Source organism: Perissodus microlepis, chromosome 8 (assembly GCF_051167445.1).
Source record: "Perissodus microlepis isolate ML-2025 ecotype Zambia chromosome 8, ASM5116744v1, whole genome shotgun sequence".
NCBI classification, from domain to species: domain Eukaryota; kingdom Metazoa; phylum Chordata; class Actinopteri; order Cichliformes; family Cichlidae; genus Perissodus; species Perissodus microlepis.
In genome coordinates this window covers 20,054,733-20,080,992 of record NC_140468.1, presented here as the reverse complement: position 1 = coordinate 20,080,992, position 26,260 = coordinate 20,054,733, and the positions used below count along the sequence as shown (strand labels likewise).

Genomic DNA, 26,260 nt, shown 5'->3' with positions numbered 1-26,260 from the left:
CAAGCTTCTATGTCTATTACCCATTACTTTAAAAAGCCGTTCTGATACACTATGTAGTGTATTTAAAAAGAAAAAAAGAAAGCAGATGTGGCACCTTAAAGTTTGGCTGTGCAAAGCACCGAGCCACAGCGATCATCGAGGCGGTGAGTGGGCCAGAGACGCCGATGGTGGTCAGGAACTCAGAGATGTTTGGCGTCAAGCGGAATGGAACGGGGCGATTAGCATCCAGGTCACCCGTGGCGTCATTGATGTCGAAGCGGAAGTAAGAAACGTTGAGCTTTCCTGTGTCCTGAAATCAGAGGAGGAAATAAACATAACTTTTATACAATGGCAAAAAACAGAAAATAATCAGGAAATATAATTTTCTGCAGTGTAGTCCACATTCCTTTAACCACATTAGCACCAAGAAAACAACTCCTCGTCTTCAGTAAAGCTGGGAGAGCTACAAAACAAGCTCATGCCAACAAAATGGCTGCAATTATTGATCTTCATGTCCCAGAAACAGTAACATGTCAAACTATCCGCAGCACAACATCTATAATCCTTAACTCACCTCCACTGCCCCCTGTTCCCCTCCCCCTTTGCTCTCTGCTGACTTAAATATATACGGCCGAGTTTCATCTTTTAAGCCTGCATTTATGTGCGAAAAGGCCGCTACACAAGCGACCATTCCAGGAAAGATAAGCTCCCTTATATGAGAAAGTGAGTAGCTCTGACAGCTTTATAGCAGAGCATTTCATTCCAGCTCGTGCTTGCGCTCCTCCTCCTCTGTCTGGCCTCTTCCCTCCCTCCATCTTTCTCCTTAACACCCCCCCCTCTCTCACCTACATTTCATTTGCTCCTCCAAGCCCCAGCAGAGGGCCTAGAGGCAGTGGGCTGAGACACCAGCAACTCCCAGAAGGCACAGATAAGCCTGCAGACTGTTGGCTGTGAAGGCAGCGCTCAGAATGCTAAAGCACCAGACTAGTGGTCAGCGATGGCTTCATTTAGAGGCCGGTGTGAAAGGAATGATGCAACATTACTGTGCAACGTGAAGTGACTCGGGGCTGCGGGCTTGACGGTGAGAAACCTCAGTGGACAAATTCCACAACAAATGAGTGAAGACACTTAACACTGTAAGGAAATTCAACTAATTCTCAAGGCATGATGGGATGCTTTTACTGACCCTTTTTTTCCACAATGGTGTAAAGTATCATACTGGATGTTTTGTGATATTCTGGTGCAAAATGAAGATGAATGTTAAGAAAAGGAGGAGGGTTATTGTTGATATCTGGATACAACCTTTGCCTGCAAACTATAATGATGAAATAATGCCTCAAATGTCATTGAGACTGGCCCATTTTTACGTTGTTCTGTCGTTTAAACGAAGATGTTGGATAAAAATGCTGCCATTGACGTCCATTTCTATCGTCACTGTATGAGCTCAATAATGGCACACGCCCACTGTGCTGCTCTGCACCATCCAGAAAATAATATAATTTCCTTGAGAAGCCCCTGTTCATTTATTGAGCTGTTGGTGTCATGTGTCATTGTGACTGGTGGAGCTGTTCCAGGGTGATGATACAAGTGATCTGACTGACAAATAGCGAATTTATTAAGCACCACGCCCTCCAATTTATATTCAGTGTCAGTGAAGATGCCACTCTGCCTGTGGTGTTTGTACTTGTTGTTGATGTGTAGTTAAATTTGGGCTTATAACTGAATTAAGGACCTATAAACATTGTTTAGCAGTATGCTTGGTGCTGATTCCTAATTGAGCTCTATATGAGTCAACCTTAAGTAAAATACGGTCTTTATTTACTCAGGATGAGGCATTGCCGCGGGTTGTGATGTCCCGTCCTTGCACACACACTCTCAGTTTGTGTGTGTGTTTATATGTGCATACACTCTTCGCACTAAAATCCGCCTGTGTCTAATGGGATCTGTGGAGTGGAACAGGCAGAAAGGGGGCTTAATACTAGTGCTTAGCTGCCCGGAGGAACGCCTGTCAGCAAAGGCCGATTAGGATCAGAGGGGAGGGGTGGCCGACTGACACAATCATCTTTAATAATGACTTTGAGAAAGCCGCCTGCAGACCCTGAGCAGCAGACAGATGTGTGGAAGCGCACACAAACATGGCCTCTTCAAATTGAAACGTCTTTGATAGCTGAGCAGTGGGACTGAATATAACACTCTGTCAAAACATCCTTTGCATTGACAGCGGCTGGCTGACTGATAGGCCTAGCGTGAATGTCATGGGGGAGAATGGTAATTCATACAGCCTGATATGGAGAGGGTAATGGAGATCTATTAATGCATCTAAGAGTGTGTATAGCTATTGAATTTGCCCCTGTCAAACTGATTTCACTTTCTCCTTCACAGGAAGTCCAACACATTGCTGTTTGTGTGTGCTTGCGTGCATTTCCCACCTGTGCTATCTGCAGCATCTCAGGGTTGAGTCTGTTGAGGTGGAGCATGAACTCTGCCAGACCAATGAGGGCCAGCTGGATGGTGAACATCTTTCGGAACGTCCAGTAATCAGTGGCGTTGGGGAACGTGTGGAGAGCCCACTCCTTCAGCATGCTGCGGGGAACCATGTTGCCCTGCACCTCTTTGAGAATGTCCCTCAGGACCTGGAAGTATACCATGAACAAGGATTGGAGGTTAGTTGGGCAGGTTCTTCTTTATTTGATACATCAATTGTCTTTTGCCATCATTATGAATTGCACCAGAGGTTTTGGTGGGTTCTCTTCAATAGCGTTATCTGACTATGGGAACGTCTCCTGTGTGACCCCATCAGCAAGCTCAGCGATGGCCATGTTAGGAGAGGCTGCCCATGTTAGGAACCCCCTCCCTCATTTAACAGAGTGACATAGTGTGGGATCTCATTCGAAAACCACTTCTCAAATCTCAAGAACTCTGTTGGCAACTGGGCACTAAACTCAACTTTCAAAGGTTTTGAGCGCACCAATGGGACACTAGCACTTTGTTTCCAACATTTCAGTTCTACACGAGCTCACAGTACTAATACTATTAGTGCTAGTGTTAAGTGGCAATGCTTGCATCCTGAAGAGCAAAAGATTTCCCAAAGTGAAGAAGCAACACTTCACTAATCATGGCTGCAGCTAACAACCCAAACGGAGGCTAGCTTGCTCGGCTAACCTGTCATCATTTTTCCTCCCTTAGCTGAGAGGGAATGGCCAGTGAGTGGCTCAACTTGTGCACAGCTCAATCAGGATCACAAACCATACTGTTGCAGTTGGTCTGTGGTGATTACTTTATCATTGCTTCAGGTCTTGGCTTAAAACTGTAAAGCCTTCTCAATGTGTATTTGGCAGCTATTTCACAAAGTCACAGTGGTTTTGAGGGAAGGCCATAGGCTAGCATTATGTGATATGGCATTTCATGAATGCTGCATGCCTTAAATTACTCACAGAAACAACCGGCTCCATTGTGAGACCTTCGCGTGATATTAGCTGCCCTCTTCAGTTCCCCATTTGAACCCCTATAATAGGTTGATAAAAATTGCTTTCCTTGAAGACAGCTCTATTGATTACTTTAGCCTCAGCTAAGCGTGTAGGGGGGATCCATGCTCTCTCAGTGCATCAGACATGAATTCATTTCTCCCTAGATAACACAAGGGTCAGCATGCAGCCTAACCCCACCTTTATCTTCAACGTTATAGGCATGCTCCCCTATAGATCTGCCTGCGTTTTAAGTGTGCATTAAGCTCAGCAGGTGTAGGAGAGAGTCAGGCGGAACCCAAGGGCTAACAATCTAATATTTTTGCAATTAGATGACATAACAGCTTGCAAAATCAATTTGTTCTTTTCACTTTATTTCATCACTTTTTAGAGAAAATCCTCCCCATCCAGGGAAAACTGAAATCTCAACAATTGCAGATTTCCAAATTAACTTGGGGTTTGAGGGTTTCTTTTCAGGCTGAGAAATTAGTGCATTTCTTATGCTACATTAATCATTTAATATCAATTATTTAAAAATACCCACAGAGCTGAAAACAATTTTCCCCTTAGATGATTAAAAGTTAAGTTTAGCTCAAGTGTGATGTGAAATTTCAAATCAGACACTCTGGATGCATGTTAATGCAGAACAGTACCACAACACAGTTACCTGGTGGCTAGCTTGTGTGCCTCTAGCCTGCACAGTGGCCAGGCGATCGTAGTACCGGGAGATAGGGTTGTCATGTTCGATGCCCTTCTTGGCACAGCGCTGCTTGTAGATTTCTACCAGTGACAGAGATGAAGGATTGTCCTCAACTAGCCGCATCTGAGGCGACACTGCCACCACTCGGGGCACTGAAGAGATGGAAGAAGGGAGAAGGAAAAAAAGGTGGAAAACAGGCAAAGGAGAGCAGAGGAAGGAAGTAAAATAGAAAGAAGCACAAGAGAGAAAAATAAGTGGGAGGCAGTGATGGGAACACAGCCACATGAGTGACGCAGAAACTGTAAATATTTGTCTCCGCTTGCTAGATAAACTCTGAGTTACCATTGGAAACCTTAAACCTGCAGCTAAAATACTCTGGAGTTTGGGAAAAACAACACTGAAGGCGTGCCTTCAGTCAACACCAAGCAGGGTCAAAGAAGGTAAAAGGCTGTGCACAGGTCACGCAGTAGAAGCAGTCCAGACATTTACATGCAGTGACACCTCAAATCAAATCAATACCAGCCATTCATGTTGGAAGGAACTGGGTTGGTATGGGCTGTTTAATGTTGTGTGCAGATTTCCCCTTAAAGACACCAATGAGCAAATAAATGTGTAAAACAAACATCTGCAGAGAGGCAAACCTCTTATGTAATCTCCTCACATCAAGATACTCAAAGAAATTGGTTAAAAAGCAGTATTTTCCAATATTGGCCATGTTGACTGATAATGATATACTGACAAGACATAGGATTTCATGTTTTTACATCTCTGTTTTCATATGAAGGCCACTTATTTTAATATTGAAGATGTCTTTGTTTTCCTGGCACCAAGGAGGAAAATAACAACTAACAGGAAAAATTATTGGGATTAGTTACCAGCCAAAATACTATTTTAAACATCAGTATCAAGCCACAATTTCACAATCAGCAAATCTCTAAACAAAATCATCCCCTTTCTATTCCTAAAATGCGCCCATGCCTCATTTTAGTCATACCAGTAAAGAAGAGGTGCCTCTTGGTGGTCTCCTTTCTCTTCTCAAGACAAGGGTTTAGGAGCCGGAGAAGCTGCAGGACTCTTTCCTCTCGACGTGACTCAGTCAAGCAGGCATCATTCATCACCAGGTAGGGGTAGATCTTTCCATTGTGGCCGCGGATGTAGAGACGGCGTGCCGCGGTATTGTGTTTCTGAACAATTTCCACTCTGGGCATGAATCTGTACAGCGTTTCAGAGGAACAGAATCAGAGCATTAAACAGTGTGGGAGAGAGGAAGGGTAGAAACAACTGCGATACAAGAATGGCACTGGAGTACATGTGGAAGCCAGAATTTAAAATGAAAGGCTTTAAGATCAGGATAAGATCCCCGGGGGGGGAAGCTCCAGTAAAAGCAGGTCAATCTGACAATCGTTAGCCACTTAAATAATTTACTAAGTACCAACCATGACTACAGCAAATTCCACATGTGCTTATTAGCCCGGCTGCACTCGTGTAGAATAATGATGTACCTTGCAATCTTGATGTAGTAGTGTGTGGGTTTGGGCATTAGGAATTCACCCGGAATCTCAACTTCAGCTGTCTGTGCAGAGAAATTGCTGAGGAAGCGACACTTCTCTTCAATGAGGAAGAACTTGGGCAGCTGTTTGGTTTTCGCCTCCAAAATCTTGATCCACTTCTTTAGCTTGGAGATGAGATTGTGAAGCTTCATGGAGCCTGGCACACTGAAGTCAAAGTCTGTAAGGATGGAGAATAGTTATTTCCTTTACCCATTCATAAAAAACAAAAACAAACAAAAAAACAGAAAAAAAACCTTGACTTGTAGTGAAAGCAGCTTTTAAACAACAGGTCCTTTGACAGTTTGATGTGAAGATAACTGTATAAAACCACATGCAACCTCTGAAAGTGGTCAGATATAATCTGCATGTGTGCATGGGGAAAAAGGAGTATGTTACAGTTGTTCCTCCTAAATGAACTACCCTCAAATTCCCCTTCGGCAAGACATTAATCCCCTAAGTGTTCCAGTGGACCTGCTTTACATCACCAGCAGGACAAGACTGTAAAACTGAGCAGTGTGTGACCTTTAACCACCTATATACAAAAAATGTAAAATCATTTTTAAAAGTTCGCTAAAGCTAGAAACTAGAGACCAATCTGCGCTCTGAGAACGTTCCTACTCAAAGCAACGTAAAACATAACTAAGAATAAAAAAAGAAAATATATTTCAAAGCTTATACATCAAATGACATTTCAGTGTTTGCAAGGTCTCTTTGAAACCACATATTAAGATTAATTGCAGTAAGATCTGGGTGTTGTTCTAATCCAGTAACTAAAAACACCTCGTTTTACTCTTATGGCCTACGGCAAGGCAGCAGTAACACACATTTACATCTGGGAAACGGCCTTTTTAAATATTATGTTGCACTGTTGCCCACTCCACTCCAGCAGTGCCTTGCTTAAGGGAACGTCACAGATAAGTTATTCATGGCAGCACAAGGAGAACTGTTTGCTCTATTGACTTAAAACTCCCTGTCGGAGGCCAGGAGCTGATTAAATTAGTGCCATAAAAATGAGAGTCTTAAAGTATTAAATTCCTGTTTCAAGTCACAACTCATATTGCACATAACATATTGAGATGAGCTGCAGCAATAACAACGGAAGGAGGGGAAGTGAGCCAAACAGGTTTTCCATTTTAGACTAAAGCCCCTAGGACAATTCTGAAACACGAACACACACATACACACACCTAAACACACACACACACACACACACACAGATGTGCACTCGACTACCTCTCCTATTTCAGTACACCCTGTTGTGCCGCCTGTTATAATGAATCCATGAAACTGCAAGGCCTTGCCATTTCAAACCCGTTCAATCTCTCCCAGAGTGAGACCTCCTAATACTTTAAATAAGCCCTTTAAAACAGCCAATGTTCTTTTCGGAGTGGCCCTATTTCGCTATCTGTCCGCCTGCAATTCACCTGCCTTGATAGGAGAGGTAAAATTGAAACAGTCCTGTGAAAATTGCAGCCCGACAACAATTCAGCACCATAAAAGTGTATAATGCTTACAAATAGAAAAGGCGAGGCACGCGCCACTGTTTCAAAGCCATGAGGAAATACAGTAATTTCTTTCCATCTTCATCAAATATAAAACATTCCCTCTGTTTAAAACTGGAGAACCGTCACAATTCATTTAAAAAAAATGAATGAAAAAGCTGTTATCATACATGAGCCATCTAATACTTTTCCTGATAGAATCAGAGATTAAGATCTCACCTTTCATTATAAAATTTAACTGCTTTAATGTGGTAGTCATCTGCATTATGTTTAGGACTCAATGTGTGAACAGAGACTATACGAACAGAGACTATCGATAAAAAAATCGACGCATTACTCATTTTGACTAAGATCCAAATCGGAAAAATTTAGTGTAATTTGCAGGCCGTCATTAAACAACAAGATACAAGTTGTACAAACTGTGATTACGCCAATTTTAAGAGAGTGGACATATTCCCTCCTTTTCATGTATTTAAATCCTGCTCCTCAGATGTGTGCCGACAATGTAAGTAGAGTCTGTTGCTGAGAAAAAATGTCAGGATTGCTCTGTACCGGGTGCAATACTGAACGTGAGTGGATAAGGGAATTATTTTCAGTCCCCCTGAACTTATATTTGACCCCTGCTTGGTGGGGAATAGGATGCTGAGAAAAAGAGTGCAGTGTGGAAAGTAGCCAGGCTGTTCTCTGACCTGTGTGTAGAAGTCAGTGCTGCTATTCTGCCTTACCTGGCTGTGCCAGATGGTCTACACTGCTGAAGCCAGGTTATAGATTGTGGAGCTGGAGGTGGGCCACCTTTCTATACAGAACCATCATTTCTTCATGTACTGTCCTGGCCCTGGCTTGTGCCTGGTTGACTTTTCTGTAGCGAGTAAATTCTGCTTTCTTATGGCAGACTGGTGAGCTAAAGTTTTAAAGGTTTCAGAGGTCACAAACATGCAGTATGTTTACACTTAAGACTTCTCACTAAAGACTATATAAAGTTACACAGGTGCTAAGCCAAACTGTTCAATTTAATTATAACACTTAGATTTAACTCTTTAAGTCTAACCAAGAGGCAAAAAATTCAAAATCCAGGAAATGTGTGTGTTTTTGTTTTAAATATATTAAAAAACAAAACAAAAAACCTTTTATAACAAAGGTCTCTGGAAGAGATCCACTGCTAAAACAGTAACTCATGCAAATAGCATTCTTCGTAATTGGATTTGAATGCCTCCCTGCTGCCAAATGTTATATGTGCACACATAAACCCATATTTTCCGGCCCACAAACCCTGTGAAAGCGAGTGAGCCACTAACGTGGTGCAGGGAATGGGAGCTTGGCTGCTCTGCAGTTCCATAAACCCTGTTTGTTCCACTCTGGAGGGCTTGTGTGGTTTCGGTCTCTGTCGGCCCTGCTCCCGCGTAGCCGTAGGGACAGCTGCCTAGTGACGGTCGGCAGGCACCCTGCGAGGCAGAAGCCCTGGTGACGCCTAGCTGCGTGAGCACAGCTGGCGCCGTAACATCTGGTAAGATTCATCATCAAAGTGCTCATTCTGAGTCTGAGCTCTGTCTTGTTTGTGTTGTTCATTCAATCAGTCTGTACACAGCTCCCGAGCTTTTACCCACCAAAGCCACCACACCTGTCTTCATGGTTTCTCACCGACTTCACATTAGTTTTCTCCTCTCTCTTCTTCCACCATGCATATTAATCTCGGTCATTTTCTATGTTCATCAGGTCTGGTTAACCTGCATTACTACTTCTTATTCTGTTTTAGTAAGAAGACATTTTCCCCCAGCTGCTTTTCATACACTCGCTCTCCTTGTCCTCCGTCTCAGGGCCAAACACATTAGCCGCACTGGCCAGGCTCAGTACTAGTTAAACGGGAATAGCAGATGAGACTAAAGAGCAGGCAGGAGGAGTTGTTTGGAAATGCAACAAATAAAAGGAGGCGCGAGTTTACTGTGGATGCAATTCAGAAAGAAAGCAGAAGAAAACACAAAGGTTTATGTGAACACTGAAACCTGGAGGGGTCTTGCAGATGGTCCATGTTTGAACTGTGTTTCAACTTCCTTATGTAACACGGGAAAACAGACACGTGGCTTCCAAAAAAACAGGAGAATGATTGTTTTGAGGTAACGTCTCAGAGGGGGTCTTGGCTAAAATAAAACAGTACCTGCCTCGCTGCATTCCACAGCTTTCACATGAATCTGAACACGCAGGCCAAAAACTGACCACAGGTTTCATTTACTGCCTTATAAGCATACACAGTGCATGACAGGAATTCGTCTTTTTAAATGTGTTAATCCATAACTGGGAAAAGATCAGAGACTTCCTCTTGTTGCAGAGTCTCATTCAAGCCATTAGTGTCCATGTCTAAGCACTTCAGAGAAAACATCAGGAAAGTAGAACGAATTTTCCAAGGCTCCAGGATATAAAAAAAATAGGGAATTATAAGAAATAAACTACATGCTGTCTAGAATTCAGCTGTTAATGGGCCATCTCAATTATGGCATTCTATTTGACATTAATGTGCCTGACACTGGAGGTCTGCCATCAAGTAAAACAAAATACAGACAAAAAAAACAAAAGATAAACACAAATAAAAGATGCAACTGGACAAATTCAGTAAATTCTTTTCATTGCTGCTGTATCTGAGGACTTTAGTGAATCCACACTGACAGTAGTTATTTATGTTAGTAATTCACAACCAAATCTATTCCTCTGTAGGTTTTCTATAATAACAACAAAAATGCCAACCACTATATATCAGGAAAAATGTTTTATCATTATGCTACAGCAGCAGTTAGTTTTGGCACAGCAGACACCTGGTAAACAATGCTCAACAACAACAACAACAATACAGCCAGTACAAGTTTCAACAACAAAGCACCTGACTACTTATGAAACATTTACATTTCAGTAAAATGCCTCGTTTAACCAACACAATTTTATGGAAAAAATTTTTACTCAACTTTTTGTGGTCTGTAAAACCTGAACTGAAAACCGGCTTCACCCTCATATAAAACCCTCGAAAGTAATAAAGTTGTTTATTACAGGGTATTTCAACAAGTTGATAGAGGGTTTTACAGACTTTTGAAAACCCCCAATGAGACAAGAGAGAACTTGAAATGTTTTGCAGCTTCCAAAAGAGCAGGAGGAAAACAAGTCTTCTGCTTTACATCATCAAACTTTGATGAGTTGTTGATATCATCACCGCAATGCTGCACAAGCTTAGAATAGAAATGCTGCTGCCTTGTGTATAATCAAACCCGGCGTGGGCGTGTGTACACACAGTGTAATAAAGGCACAGACAGACACACATGCAAACACCTCTCTGACCAGTCACCAGCCCCAATCCTTCCCTAAAATCCAATCATCTAGTTGGAAACTTTAATTACATTGTAGAGAACCAGTGCTCCAGCTGCTCCGAGCGACAGCGGCAGCCTGCTCTAGCACAGATATGAACTGCACGAGTGTCTGTGTAGATATAATGTGACCGGTTCAATATACTGTTACAAAAGCCAGCCATACACCTGACTTATCATTTAAATGAGTATAGACGTACAGTCGCACAAGTGCTGCTTTTGTTTGCTGAAGGGCGGCTGGTGTCTGGTGAGGGGCTTCAGTGAGGAGAGCTAGGAGGTGTTGTTGGTTTCACTACGTGGCCACTTGTCACACCTTGTCATACTCTCACAAAACAGCTTCCCCCCCACACACACACACTTTATGTCTTTTCATATTCACTCAATGGCTCTGACAAAGCTTGAAAACTGAAACTGAATGTAAACATGGAGAAACAACCTCAAACAAAAACTTCTTCAATGCTTTGCCTTTCTGTATAGCTCTATTTGACAGTATTTATAAAAGCCAACCAACCTGTTGTGAACTGTCCCTTCATCTTTTGGAAAACAGGATCCTGGGCTGTGGCTTGGGCCCGGCGGGCCAGTGACTCAGAGGCAGCGCTGGAGAACATGTTGGAAACATTGGAAACGTTCTCCAAGCCGACTCCAAAGGTGCTAACGAGCTTCTTGACAAAGTTGAGTGTGTGGGGCGTGATCTTGGCATCAGACACTGCACCACTCTTTTCAAAGGCCACTGAGTAACATTTCGCCAGGCCCTGCTGAAGCTGCCTTAAAACCTGTAGCGAGAAGAAGGAAGAAGAGAGAATAAAGAAATGCTGTAATGATATGGGAATTATTAGAGACATCCTGTCCTTACAGACTTAGACATAAGTCATTTCCTCAGGAAAAAAAAAAAAGATGCAGCAATGTGACCAAATTGAGGGAAAGAAGGAAGGCAATGACTATGTTTCCCCTGCTTGCCCAGTGGAATGATGCATAGAGCCTGCAGCTGCTGCCCAGTGCCCCTGATCATCACAGGTAATCACACAGATACACACTCATAGCATCAAACTTCCAACCCTAAATCCCTTGCCCCATCCTACACGCTCACAGCACCCATCCATCACTTGTCTACTCCCCTCTTACTGCATCACCGTCTGCCAGACTTCCCCTACAGCACAGAATAGCTGCTGTGTGTGGAAGCTGCTTAGCAAGGCTAAAACTATTTAAAAGTGCATCAAGTTCAGTTTGGACAGACGCACCTCATTATGTGATGCATACATGCTTAGCTTTAGAGTATCACATGACCCTTATATACAGAAGATGTTCAAACTGTCATACATGAAAATTCTCAATGGCAGCTGTAATATTTTCTCGCCTTCTGATCTTCTGCTGCAGCAAAATCTGTTCTGCACCTTTTATTACTATTTTTCCTCACCTCTTCATGCCAGTTCTCTCTGAACCACACCATCTGGTCTACGATGCCCTCCAGGGAGGAAAGCAGTGTGGGGTGTAGCTCCCGCTGCATGTGCATTATACGGCTGCAGCGCCACATCGGGGCAGTGGCCCTGATTGGCCCTGGGTCTGAGGCCCCTGAGTGAGGCTGGGCCCCAATTGAACTGGGCTGCTGCTGTCCAGATGAATCTGGGAGAAAAGAGTGGAAAAGAGGAGAAAGCAGTGGAGAATTGATGGATTAGAAGAATGCAGAAAATCAAAAAAGTGGGGAAAACACAAGATGAGGCCAATTCAACACTGTCCTGATAAATTATTAATAGATAAGGACTTGTTAAAAACAACAACAACAACAACAAACCAGAAAAACAAGCAAAAAACCCCACCTTTTATTGTTCAAAGTGTGCTAAATCAGGCAACACACTACACGCACTGTTTACTTACCACTTTTGTAGCGTTCCCTCTGCTCGATCTTGAGAGTCAGGTAAAGGGTGCGGATGGGGAAGTAGACAGCCTGGGGGTACACTCGTCCCACCTAGCAGATAAAAGAGGGTCACAGATTACATTTCAAAGACTCCCCCTAAGGACTGCAAAGGAGAGAGAGAGGGGTGTAGATAGAGGTAAAGAGGGAAGCGATAGAAAGAGAGACAGTGAGAGAGGGACAGAGAGATACTGTATGCCTATATGTGTCAGGGTAAGAGAGTGAAAGAGAGAGATCATACAGATACTGTCAAAGACCTGTGCTCTTACAGAGGGGGTGTTTGAAGCTTTGAGTCAGTGGAGTTAGGGGAGTTAAAAACATGTCATGGCTGAGCTACAAAACTCAATGTGACTGATGATGAAACTGCCTTCAAGACTTCCAAGAAAAGTCACCGACACCACTAGAAGAGTTAATGGTCAAAGTTGGGACATAAGAGGCTATGAGTTTTAAACGCACAGCAAATTTACCTTTAAGTTACTGGGGTGCAAATCCTTTGATAAGTAATACACCAGGTGAATTCAATGATAGTCTTTTATGTATCTGTACTAAGCCACTAAGTCATCCATTCTACCATCAAAGTATTGTGTTTTTAAAAAACAAACAGTCAGTGAACTCAAACTGTTGACATGTGGAATAAATTCTTCTTGATGTTATAGTTTTTTTATATTCTTCCATTTATAATGAAATTGCATGATTGGCTGTTTAAAGTAGCTTTACATTATTCATAATTCAAAATAACCCATTATAATCTTCTACTGGGCCTTGGGGCAGTCCTACAGTTCATCTTCTGTCTGAAACAAGCTGTTTTAGTCCCCTTGCCCCTCCCCCTTTAAGACAACTTTCTTTTAAGTGGCTGCCCCTTGTAAACAGAAGCTTTTAACAGCAGGTCAGTGGGACTATAATTTGGTCATCTAACATAACTGAGATGACCATATTCTAGGTGCTGGCATCATAATTTGACACTGCCCATCTTTAATATGAACATCCACCATGTTATCAGGATACATTGGAGAGAGAATACGCATGACAGATGACAAATTATTGGGGGGGAAAAAACAAGTCAGTGTTTGTGAAAGCTTACGATGTACCAATGTGACTGAGCTTCAGTTAGCTTTTAAAGTTGGTCACACTGATTTTCTTAAGAAGACATTTCCCTCATTTGGTGTTTTAATAACAGTGGTAGGGAATGCTGTCTAAGAAGTTTAAAAAAAACCCCAAACAAACAAAGAAAAGAAAACAAAACAAAACACCAAAGCTGTTAAATAGGGTGTAAGAAAGCATTCAGTGACCCCTCATACCCTATGGATGGGTGACCGTACTCCCATCAGCATAGGAATATTTCATCTTAGGATAAAGGCGATCACTCAGAACAGCTCTGTATTGATTTACTTTGACAACAAGACCCAAACCATGCCAGCAAAACACAATAACAAAGCCACCAGGTGCCCTTACTGCAGGGGTAAAGAATTCAGCCTTTCCTTCAGCCTGTAGTTTGCAAATACAGTTCGCATTAACTTGTGACAGAAGATTCAGGTGAGTCTTCAACTAAAGAATCTTATTTTGTCACAGTTGCCCTTTCTCAGGGAGGAGGTAACACATACATTGTCCACTCACTTGCAGTTAATGCACTGAACCTTTAACTGTACACAGGAATCATCTGACATCGCACAGACGTTGTACTAACAAGCTGGCAGGTTGGACACTTGCGCGGTCACATGCACCTCTGCTGGGTGATGTCTGGAAAAGTTCAGGACTGCGGTGTGAATGTGCAAACAGCATCTGAAAGCTCAGATGGTGATATGAAAAGTGTTTGTTTCGATTCACACTGTTTAAACCCTAAAAGTCTTGAACATGCAGTAAAACCTCTGACCAAACATCCATCCACACATTTTCCCGTGGCTACAGTCTGAATTCAAGTCACATTTCACCAAATAACACCAGAATGAATGACAACCCGTGCAAATTGCAATGTAAAGGAATCTCTCTTTGGATGAGCACCGTAAACTTGACACTGATATATGACACATACTCCCTGTCACAGCACAAAGTGAGTGCTTCAAGGCAGAACATGAGTTGTGACAAACCTCACAGTATTAAAAACTGTATGCCAAAGTAAAACAAGCCTAGCCACAGTTTTGCTGAACATTTCAAATACGGCCAAATTGGAGAATTGTTTTAAAAGTGCAGTGTAGCTGCCTGCAGGGCAGAAAAGAATAAATCCAAAAATCCAACAAAACTAAGCTCAATGTGGCTAACGGTGGGCCGAGGATCAGTGGTTACAGAGAGAGGGCTACAGTAGTGAGACAGAAGACGACTAGAAGACTGAGGATAAATGGATTTTGGAACCTCTACGCTTTCTTTAGCTTGACCCACATTCCTGTGACATCTAGCTGTCTTTAGAAAGATTCTCAGATTGTACAAATCATGATTACATAAAACTGAGTTCAAGTTGAAAATGGATTAGCCTGTGGCTATGTAACACACACTTGTACATCTTCCTTAGGTTACCAAAAGAACCGTTCCAGATCTCAGCTGGTCTGAAAATCTTCAAGAGACGTGGCTCCCAAAAGGAATATAACTCTACACTGGCCCGAAGGTGGGGAAGAGAGAGAGACAGGAATAACAAGGTAGTGAAAGGCTGTGGCCGCTTTGGGTTGAAGCCTAGACATTTCAGTGTCTCATAAAGTCATAAAGGCAAACAAATGATTATTTAATTAGGAAAAACTCTCCACTTCCTCAACTTAATGTGATCCTTGCTCTTAAACAAACACATACATGGGAACTACATATACTATACATATCTAGCAACATTAGTATACCCACTAATATTTACTAACTTTATATGTTGTACAAAGAGTAAATATGCTGTTTTCACATTTTTCTTTTTCAGTGTCCCTAAAACAGAGAAAATGACTTGAAATGAAAAGTACAATATGGAGCTGACAAGTGAGATGTCAAGAGCAAGTGGAAGAGGGCGTGCTAAGTGTCAGCTAACAGCTGTATTAAAGATGAAAGAGGAAGGAAGGCAAAGAGGAAGAGGAGGAACCAGAGATCACCGCACTAATGGGAAGATAAGAAATGTCATAATTTGGCACGGCTGAGGTGAGCTAAGGGGAAGAGGGAGCACGCCAGACACGGTGCAGGCAACGAGGGAGGGAGCATGTGTGGGAAGGGGTGCTGAGATTCTCTGCTAACTTCTGATTCATCTTCCCGCCTGCCCCCAGGCGCTCTTCTCCTCACCTTCATCAATATTTCAACATACGTTTTTTTAAACATCCCGCCGCCACAGAGAAACTCTAAATAATTCAGTCAGGCGAGAGGGATAAAGAATGCCATGCATTAAAATGTGGTTTGTTCTTTACACAAAAAAGGCAGAGAAGAAACGGGTGTCAACCTTTTACACTTCAGTCATAATAGCATGAAAAGGCGGACCAAAAGGAAGCTTTTTATCAGTTATGTGTCATGGTCTAATATATTTTAAAAAGATTTCCAAAAACCTATACAGGAAAATGAGGGTTTAAATACTTGGGATTTCCATCAGTTGTTCTAGAACTGAAGAAGCCTCTTGGATGAGAATCATCTTTAAAAATAAAAAAAAGAACCTCCACAGACACTAAAACAAATGAAAATAATGCAGCAGGTTTCTACAGTTGGGCCTATATTTAACTGTATAATATGTATCACAATTGATACATGGGTTTCTGAGAACTCTATCTCATCAACATGATCAATACTTGCCATAATTTCAAAATGTTATGGACAAAACCGTTTTTTGTTTGTCTAAAATTAACATTGTTGTTAACAAGAAGTTGCCAAAAACACCCAATGTATCAAATGCGATAAAAAAATTTAATAAATATATAATAAAAAATATATTATACTCAACATGATATAGCAAAAACATTTTTGTGGATTTTGTCATAAGGGTTAATAAACATCTCAGTTCCCCAAAAATCTGAATTTTCTGGCTATTTTGTGATGGGTTGGGTCTTACAGGGTTAACGGCTAACTTTCATAAATGCTATTTCTTAATGGGCTTAACAACCAGCCATCAGTGACATGTTTCCTTTTAATCTGCATACTAAAAAAGTAAGAATGACTGCTAAAGTAAAGTAATCTTCGTTTCTTCACACTCACATGGTGATTATGATGCTACTACACACGTGCCCAAGGGCTAGAGGGGGCCTGTCAATGTAGGCCAATTTAAATTTTAATAAAATGCTTGGATATGGGTTTATATATATTTTGTATTATATTTTCCTTCTAATCTCTAAGTATGTTTTTTTTATTCAGCTATCCAATGTGTGACACTTTTTAACTTTATCAAAGTCACTTTAAAACGTCGCCTTTTCACTCTCGTCTTTTTATCCTCCTTCACAGTTTCCCTCACATCCTCCATACAACATTCCAGCTCTGTTGAGAGGATGGCTGTTTGTTATAGCAGACTACTCTTTGAAGATCACCCTCTTCAAATTGTGCAGAAATAATACTCCATTAAGCAAAGCAAATTAGTCCTTGGTTTAATTACTAGCTCTGTTCCTGCAGTGCGGATGCGTTCAATATTAACTTCATAATCATTTCTTGAACAAATAATTTAAAAACCAATTCACCAGGGACTAGTAGAAGCCAATAAATTGCTGTAAAAGGGGACACTAAAAGAATCTGGATGCTTAATTTGGTAAATAGAAAGCAGGAGAGAGACTACTTTGGCGTAAATGCAGTTAATTTATCTTGATTAGAAAGACGTGCATAAGGACTGACGCTTACACACTAAGCCAGATGTGCTGCCCCAAATGCATACAGAGAGCCAAGCAATACTAAGATTGATGGGTGCAGCAAACATCCAGACCCACTGAGAGCTGACCACAAAGATTTTTGACTGAAGCACAAATAGAGTTTTGCAAAAGCCTCACCTGACTTATTAGGTTAAGCAAAGGCTTTCCTTCTGATCCAACCAGGCAGGTCAGAAGCTGTGGTATCCATGCCAACCACTGGATGGGTGGGACTCCAATACAGTACTTGTCAACAGCATCGGCCAGAGTGTTCTTGTCGTCAAAGCTGAGGAGCCACAAGACCTACGGGTGGAAAAAAAAAAGTGTTAGAAGGTGGGATGAAAGTCAAAGATAGTTGGGGAGAAAGGACAGAAGCAGAGAGAGAAGAAACAACAAATGTGAAAAAGGTCACATAAAAGGTCAATAATAACAGTCACAATTATTTACCTACTGCAAAACACCAAATCGCAAGGTGCAACATTGCTACCACTAACCAGGCGATTGCTGTGCAGAGCAATATACGAGTGCATCTTGGCAATACTCAGTATGATCAAAGCTGAGCCATGTGGTGGTGATCTCTCCTCCCCTGGTAAGCTTGTGTGTGTGCATTATGATGAAGACATTATCCCCCCACCCCCCTTCCTGTTTCTGAGTACACAGATTGTGCATAATTACTGATAATGACTGGTCACCTCGCTTCATCCATCAGGAGTAAGCGCTGCCAACCCACTTTGGCAGTACAATACTTATGGGTGGGGTCACCAGAAAAAAAACACAAAACAAAACAAAAAACACCATTTAATATGAAGGTGAAGCTGGCATTAAATTATTTAAACAGAAATCGATAGTAACAGCCGATCTACACACACACCAAGGTGGCTCTGTGCTGTGGTAACTTTTCGAGAGGCTACACTGAATGAGTTAGTGTCCATTTAAGAAGGTAGGATGGTTGTTAGCAAGAGGTTCCATCTCTTTACCTCCTAGGCACTGCCTGCGGAGCTGCTGTATGGGGGAAATCGGTCAGACTGTTAGAGAAAGGTCAATTCATGTAGAGAGTCATGAGATTGGAGTGTCAGGGGATGCCATTAGTCTGTTGACCCCAAGTGCCAGAGGATGGCCTTCACTCCACCATCGATCTACCGTGGGAACCCATCCCTGCTGCTAGACTGTAATCGATCAAATTACTACTCTACTTTTAACCATGGCTGAGCCTGAGAGGTGGAAAAAAGAATGGCTTTCTTCTCATTGGCAACAATAATGTATGGGGTAGATGAGGTCAGGAAACTAGAGAATGAAAAGTGACTCCCTGTTGTAAAAAAACAAAACATGGCTTTAGGCAGGAAGGTTGCTGGTTTTATTATCAAGCAAACAAAACATTGACGACTGAAATCAAGAGATAAACAAGCAACCACAGAAATGTTGCCATTATCAGCATTTTGCAAGGAGTTTTACCAACCAAGATGATCATACAAATCCCTCCCCAGCATCCCACTTCTCTTATCACCTTTGCGAGGTACTTGCGGGACTTGCTCTCATTTTGGTGGCGGCAAGCATGGAGGTAACAGGTGATGGCAGAGACTCCCAAGTGGAGCTGACGATCTTTAACGAAAATGTTCTCTAGGTAGTCGCCCCACATGGCCCAGGCTTTCACCAGAACGTCATGCATCTGTACTGCTGCTGAAAAAGCCTTATTTGCCTCCTCTGACCTAGAACAAGAAAGAAGGGAAAGGAAAAGTGTTAGAGGGTGAAGGGTATATTACCGTTAATGAGTGTCAAGGGCAAGTGAGAAAAGGGAGGTAGCTGGGGGAAAGGAAATAAAATTGAGTGAAAGGTGAATCAGAAGGGAAAAAAGAAAAGGAAATAGGTAGAGATGCTGAAGAGAGCAGCATGTAAGAGGAGAAACGGTGGGAGGTGATCGAACAAGAGAAAAGGAAAAAGAAGGAGTGTGCGAGAAATGTTGATCACATCTTGAAATATTAACTAAACATCAATAAACCACAGATTTTCAGCAGCTGTAATCTTCAGCGTTTTTCATCCCAGTATGAATTAACACTTTTGTTTTACTATGTGGCTGCAGTATCCACAAGCACACAATCGTAATATTCATCCACACTCCGCTTTCATATAAACCAGACACTGAACCAAGGTTTTACGCTCCCACATCGCTGCTACATTTAAGTTCTTTTTGCTGTCACTAAAGTTGTGAAGCAAACAATTAGTTTGATTTATTTAATTCGGTATTATTTGGTGTTTAGTCTGAATTCAAAATCATGACGCATTCAAATTTGGTTTATATTGACTTGAATTTCCCGGTGGCTCCTTAAGCAAAATAGGGCGCTAAGAGGTTTAAATGCAGACGCCAGCCAAAAGGACAGAACCATCTGCTGTATTCACATGAGAAAGAATTGGTCTCTTCATTTAAAAAAAAAAAAAAAAAAAAAAGATAGTTTGGTGGAGTTGTTTGTCATTTGACTTGGTCAGTTTATTGGGTATGGTTTTGTTAATTGTTATTTTTCAGTATAGTTCTGTTAAGGTGACCTCTTTTGCTTATGGGGCCACTTATTTCTTAAAATAGCTTATTTTCTTGATGACGGACTCTTGATACCATCCTTGGGGCTTTTTTTGTGTGGGTAAAATAAAATCCACATTTTATCTGTGTCTGCACTTATATTAACTATTTGGTCTCATGGTATTATATAATATATCTAAAACCTAACTGTACAGATATAACTTCATATCTATCCATCCATCACTCCATCTTAATAAATTCTTGACAACTTCTATTGTGGTATTGCGGTCTAGCAATCACACACTTAAGATTCAATACACAAACTATTGAAACAGACAAGTAGACTCTGGCAACCGACCCAAGTTTTGACTGCAACATTTATGCTGACAGGGAAATATATTCTGAATCATCAGCTATTTTCACCATGCCAAGAAGCTTCTAACTGTTGGCACGCAGTCTGAATAATTTTTACACACCTTTCAGCCTCTGATTAATAAATAAGATGCAAGCGGCACCCTGAGACGCACTACCCTGCAGTCAAAACAAGGAGACAGGCCTGTCAATGAAAAAGTCTTACTGAGCTGAAGTTGGTGAATGGACCTCCATTTCAGGAGTGCTTCCAAAACAGCTCTGCCACTTACTTGCAGTGAAATGTCTCCCAAGCCAATCAATTAAAATGTGTTATTATAAAAGGCATTTGGCATGTGATTAAAAAACGGGAGCTTGATTGCTATGGGAGTCAGAGCCAAAGACCCTCCAGTAATACTTAATGGGGTTTCCTCAGTCGCTTTGTGAGTGTTAAAGTACATTAACGCTTTCTGCTAGCCGGCTCAACAGGAGCACAGTCACCCAACAGACTGTCAAATATTTGACACCCGTTTAATTGACTGATCCCAAAATCCTTAGCACATGTGGTTGCACATGCACACGCACACACATAAGAATCTCTGAACCCCTCACCCCCACTCAGCTGTTAATTCTCCCCTGGTGCAGGGGAAACTTAATGATTGCAATAAACCCTGCTGAGGTGGAGGCAAGTTTTGCTGATCCCAGAGATTCCTGTAAATTGCCTAGAGTTAATTATTGAGCTGCATATACATTTAATAAGCCTTCCTCAATTTGTCTTTCACCCCTCAGGACGCCATGTCATGACAAAATGACGGGCAAAAAAAAAAGAAAGAAAGAAAGAAAAAAAAAAAGCTGGTGCTGAAGAGGAAGGAATGTTAAAGAGTGTGGCTGTGGGTGTGCAAGGCCCAGCTATACATGGAGAGAGCAGTTGTACACTCCACAGCCATCCCTGCAGCGAGAAACAAATTACTGACACCTGATGGCAAAGATCTCATCTAAGCCATGTCACATGGGTTACCTGCTAACAGAGCTTTAGAGGTGGATTACTCTGAGGCAAGAATTGCCAAGTAAACATAACTGCTATGTACTGGCAGGATGAAACACCCACACAGTGTCAAGGGACCACTGACACAGTTTCAGGGCAATGTGATGATGAATAAAGGGAAGGCAGCGCCAGAAATAAAAAAAAAAAAGAAAAAGAAAAAAAAAAGCACAATGCATGAAAGGCCATCAAAGACTAAAAATCTGGTTAACATACTTGTTGATTTGAGCCAAGAACATCCCCTTTAGAGCGTAGAACTCGGCCGTCATCTCCTTGGTGAAGTACTTCAGGTTGGTTGACTCTATCACTTCTAAACCCTGACAGACAGACGCCAGAACAACAAAAGTTTAACTTCAAACAAAATTGCAGCAGGTAAATTTTCATCTACGTTAGGCAGAAGATTTCTCAAGAAGTGCCACAACGTTGTGTTTTAGACAGAGCCATAATCACAGGTGAAGAACAAACAAACTGCTCACTGTTCATTAAGAAGTAAGAGTAGAGGTGTTAAGGGAACTAAACTTCCATTACGGTGAGCCTCTGATTAGGTGTCCCCTATGTACTGCTGTGACAAACGATGTGTAGCAGGAGAAATAGACAGAGAGAACCACAGATGAGATAGAAGAGAGAAAGGGAGAGAGGGAGAGAAGAGTGTCTACTGGCACTTTTAATGACTTGTGGTGTGTTGAACTACTTCTATTAATCAGAGCACTCCATGGGCTTAAGAGCAAGCTCCTGAGTTACACACTCTCTTATAAGTCTCACTGCTATAACTTGTCACCTAGAGCCACGCCAAACACTTATTGCTCTTTCTATAGCTCCCACTCAAAGTACCTCTAACTATGCCTCGAGCTACTGCTGACAGATATCAGCCCAAATACTTAAATTACTAACGCGTCAAATGTTTCCATGAAAGGTGAAAATGATATATGCAGAAGGTAGCAGTCGCTTCAATTTGATATAGAAGCAGAAAGCAGAACACATGGAGCTTTGTATCTCACCTGCATGCACTCATTCTTGCCCATGACACCTGCCAACTGCAGATAACACTTGACCTGCTGCCGGATCTTCTGGAAACAGTCAACAATGGGCACTGTGGGGATGGTATGGATACGACTCAGAATGTCCAGAGCCACATTCACCAAACCCTGGGGGGAAAAAGTGCGATAGGTTACAATTATTTTTCTTTAAAAGATGGATGCTAAACGTGGCATTGATCTTTACAGATTGCATTTATTCATTTTAATAGAAGTCAGTTTGTCGGCTTGAACCAGTACCTGTTTGCGAGCTATCTTGCCGTACTGAATGATAGCAGAAGCTGAGGCATGAACTCCCAACATGGCGTTGTTGTTGTTGGGATCGTGTTGTGTGTTTGTCTCATATGCTGTCACAATGGCTGTGGACAGACAAAAAGACAAAGAAGCATTTTTTTCCCTGCACAATTGATAAAGTTGATAAAGAAAGCTAAAAGAGGGGCGCTTAGGGCAGTCTGAAGGGTGGGGAACTTCTAGCACTCGAAAGGCTCTGCTGTCATAACGCAGTGGAGGGCACTGGGGACACTAAACGTATTGAACAGTAAATGAACCATGGCGATGAATTTCATCAAGAAAATTCCATTTCACTTTAAGTTTGAAGGCTGTCATGTATAAATGAAGTGGATTTTATTGGCATGGTGCTGCAGAACCACCGCTATCATTATTTCAGTGCCTCTCAGTAAGAGTTGAAGCTCAAGTTGCTTGAGACATCACATTTTGCAGTGGCTGCCTTTCTGAATGGTTTCAAAGTCACTGCGGGAGAGAGCTGAGCACTGAGCAAGGTAAACATGTGTGTCTGAGTGAGTGTGTGTGTGTGTGTGTGTGTGTGTGTGTGTGTTGTGTGTGTGTGTGTGTGTTGTGTCCTGCAGTGAAAGAGAGAGTGCTTTAGTGGGCTGACATTTGGCAAGGTACTGAGACCCTGAGGGGGTTCTGCACGTCATGGCCTTTTAAAGAAGAGCCCTTCCTGGAACTAGTGGACACCAAAGCAGCAATGTGAAAGTGTGTCTGCATGAGTTTGGCATCCTGTAACACGTGTACAATGGCTAAATTTATGTTTCAGTATATCATGGTCTTGCATTTAGATGCAGTTGTGTTAGAGCACGTGTCATACCTTGGTAGTGATGTTGGCGCCACATGAATATGCTGCTCCAGTGCGACAGGTCGTCCGAAACAATAGGCAGTCGGTTCCTCCATGTTTTCACCACAGTCTTCATGTCGTGGAGGCTGGTGTTGCGGCCGAGGTTAGCCGTCTGAAGCCCTGCATTAATTTGGGCCGCTTCTTGCAGCTCAATGATCTGCTGTGCAGCCTGGAGAGAAATGATAACTAAAACTTTTTTGTATTTTTGATTCAATATTCATGATAAACTTAAACATGCCTGCCTGATTTCCTGCTGAAAGTTTTATAACTAAGAAGCTTTCAATAGGAACTTCTTTTACTATCTTATGATAAAATAAATGCTGACTGCATGAGAAAGTAAAGTTAAAAGTAGTTGAAAAGCAATACTTATTTATTTAGCAATGACATCAGGGTAAGTAACCCTCGCCTATTGTTAAGACAAAACAAAGCGAAAAATCACATATTCTGATACCATAGGGAGCTAGGGTTACCGCAGAGGGTTCAAATAGAATGAGAAGAGGTTTGAGTGAGGGAGGACTGATGGAGCTGTACATTACCACTTTAAATTGAACATGTAGAATTTTATTTGAGCATCTGAAGTAGCAGAAATATATCAAATGGTTGTCTTGCTTGCAATAACTTTTTCTTTGATGTCGAGTTAAAATTTTGTGTTGCCAGGTCTGCTCCTACAGTCAGCGTTAGAGATTTGGTCCAGAACGTACACCAGCTGATCTTAATCTTGTTAATATTTTGTATACACACCTAAACAAATGTAAACATCCATCCAGACTTCCTTGCTTAGTTTGCTCTGTGAGATATACACATTGTCCATCTGTCATCAATAACCGTCTTGTCAAGAGAATGTTTCAGGGGAGTTTTTCTCGTCTTTTCCTATTTTTTAAAATTTCACTTATTAGCTGTTATAAATGTGATGCTGATGGATCATTAAGTCGGTAATATCAACCCACCAATAAATTAACATTTAGAATTTCGTTAACAGAAAGACACGAGTAGAAGCCATAGCTCGAACAAGAAGGGTGATGGCAAGAAAGATGGCGTGACTGCTGTGTTAACGGAAAGGAGACGCTAATGTAAAAGCATGGAGATTAAAAAGGATGATTTAAAACGCAGCAGAATGAAGGACTGTTAGTCTATTGAGAGATAAGGTTAACAAAAAAAAACAACATCACTTAATCTAACCACATCCAAGTCATTTTCTTGAAACTCATAATCAAGTATGAGGTCTAACAGCTTTGGGGGAAAAAACAGCAATGCCTGCTCAAAACAGTGACACTCTTTATGTAGCAAATATCATCACATTATGAACTTTTACACTATTTATTTGTAGATAATGCTTTCAGGCCAATATGCCTCAATTATTATTGGTCAAAGAAACCTTGTGATCCTGCAGATTGTTAAAATGTCACAGGAACAAGAACAAAAACATACTTTGCAATGGAAATACAATGCAGCAGTTTTTTCTCGTGGCAACAAAATTATTTTGCAGGCAAAATCATTATGCCTTCCTACATTATTCAATAGCTAATCTGCTTGGATGTACCCCCCCCCCCAAAAAAAAAAAGACACGGAGATGGGGAAAATGTGAAAATGATAAGCGAGGGCTTCTATCTCATTCTGTGAAAAGAGGCCTCATTGATTGGCCCAAAGCAGCATTGTGAACATATAATCAATCATTCTATTATAACTACTCATCAATCAATATTAATGCCAGCCCTCGTAATCAATAGTGTGGATGATAATCCATTGATCGTCAGCCACTGCTGAGAGCTGGGATTTGATGATAACTTGATTCAAATAGTAGTTGAACCTCACTGTATTTGCAGAGTCTGGGCTTCTTGGTCTGTAAGGCTCATGGAGTCGTGAATTTGAGATATAGAGTTTGGAATGGAGATTTACAACAGGCCGCTTGGCTGGGCAGAAGAATAAATAGCTTGTTTTCCCTCGGCTAGGCTAAATAATTGGACTCCACATATCCGAGCACATGCACGAGCACGAACACACGAACACACACACACACGAACACACACACACACACTAACGAGGAACATAGTTGCACAATTCAAATACCCATTTTGAAAAGATAAATGTAGTAAATCAGAGCAAGCTGAAGACTTAACCCCCCATTCCGGAATGAAATCTCCCAAAACAAAATAAATTAGGCCGTACAATATTTTTCACAATTATCTGTTAATATCAGCTGATGGCCCATTTCTAACCTTCATTCAGACTATCCCATTCATCATGTAAATGTAATTCTGCTGCAGGTATTTAATCAAATAGTATCTGATGGCAGGGAAGTAATTACAGCCATTCTAAACTAACTCTTTATTCTTCACTCTTTCTCCCCGTGTTCCTCCATTCTGTTCACTCTCCACCTTTTTCAATTTTCAGTCCCTCAGTCTGCCGTCTTTTTTTCCACTCTCCTTTTTCATCTTTGCCTTGTCTATTGTAATCTCTTGTGGTGGAATCAGAGAAGCTTGAAGGGTTTTTGATTTTTTTTTTTAATCATCTGTCTCAATTTTACAAGAACGGAGTGAGAAGGTGGGGAGGGGGCTTATCAGCATTTCTCAACCGCACAATGTCTTAGGGCCACAGACGGTCGCTTGACATGCATCTATTCAAGTGCTTATCACAATAAACTTATTTTCCTCGGTACCATTCTTGGTCATTTGACTACGTCTTTGGTCTAAATCCAAACTCTTTATGTGTTGGGTATACTGACCTGAAGCAATGGCGTGTGCACATGGGAAACAATGTGAGGCAATCTCCTCCACTCACGAATGGCCAGACTGGAGGCCATCTCCACCAGCCGTTCTATGAAGTTGAGCTGCTGCTCCTCTGGGTTGCAGATTGCCAGGTAGCCACGGTGCATGTTCACCTTCCAAGCCATCTCCTTAGGGCAGCTCAGCTCCACCTGGAAATTCATACAGTAAGAAAATGAAATATTTAAACAAAAATTAATGGTAGCAACT

At 41.7% G+C, this 26,260-nt stretch overlaps 1 protein-coding gene across 3 annotated transcripts in view; it reads right to left on the bottom strand.

The window, feature by feature from the left end:
* Positions 1 to 26,260, bottom strand: part of trrap (transformation/transcription domain-associated protein) — an 85,357-nt gene that overhangs the window by 3,197 nt on the left and 55,900 nt on the right. For all 3 annotated transcript variants that reach the window (XM_084938108.1, XM_084938111.1, XM_084938110.1), the window contains 15 exons: positions 26,011 to 26,202; positions 23,262 to 23,457; positions 22,394 to 22,512; positions 22,118 to 22,264; positions 21,336 to 21,436; positions 18,725 to 18,926; positions 17,362 to 17,523; positions 12,412 to 12,502; positions 11,954 to 12,159; positions 11,051 to 11,312; positions 5,646 to 5,871; positions 5,138 to 5,355; positions 4,111 to 4,295; positions 2,409 to 2,612; positions 95 to 289 (listed from right to left, as the gene is read on the bottom strand). In XM_084938108.1, coding sequence (XP_084794234.1) covers positions 95 to 289; positions 2,409 to 2,612; positions 4,111 to 4,295; positions 5,138 to 5,355; positions 5,646 to 5,871; positions 11,051 to 11,312; positions 11,954 to 12,159; positions 12,412 to 12,502; positions 17,362 to 17,523; positions 18,725 to 18,926; positions 21,336 to 21,436; positions 22,118 to 22,264; positions 22,394 to 22,512; positions 23,262 to 23,457; positions 26,011 to 26,202 — 2,706 coding nt within the window. The remainder of the gene's footprint in view (positions 1 to 94; positions 290 to 2,408; positions 2,613 to 4,110; positions 4,296 to 5,137; positions 5,356 to 5,645; positions 5,872 to 11,050; positions 11,313 to 11,953; positions 12,160 to 12,411; positions 12,503 to 17,361; positions 17,524 to 18,724; positions 18,927 to 21,335; positions 21,437 to 22,117; positions 22,265 to 22,393; positions 22,513 to 23,261; positions 23,458 to 26,010; positions 26,203 to 26,260) is intronic.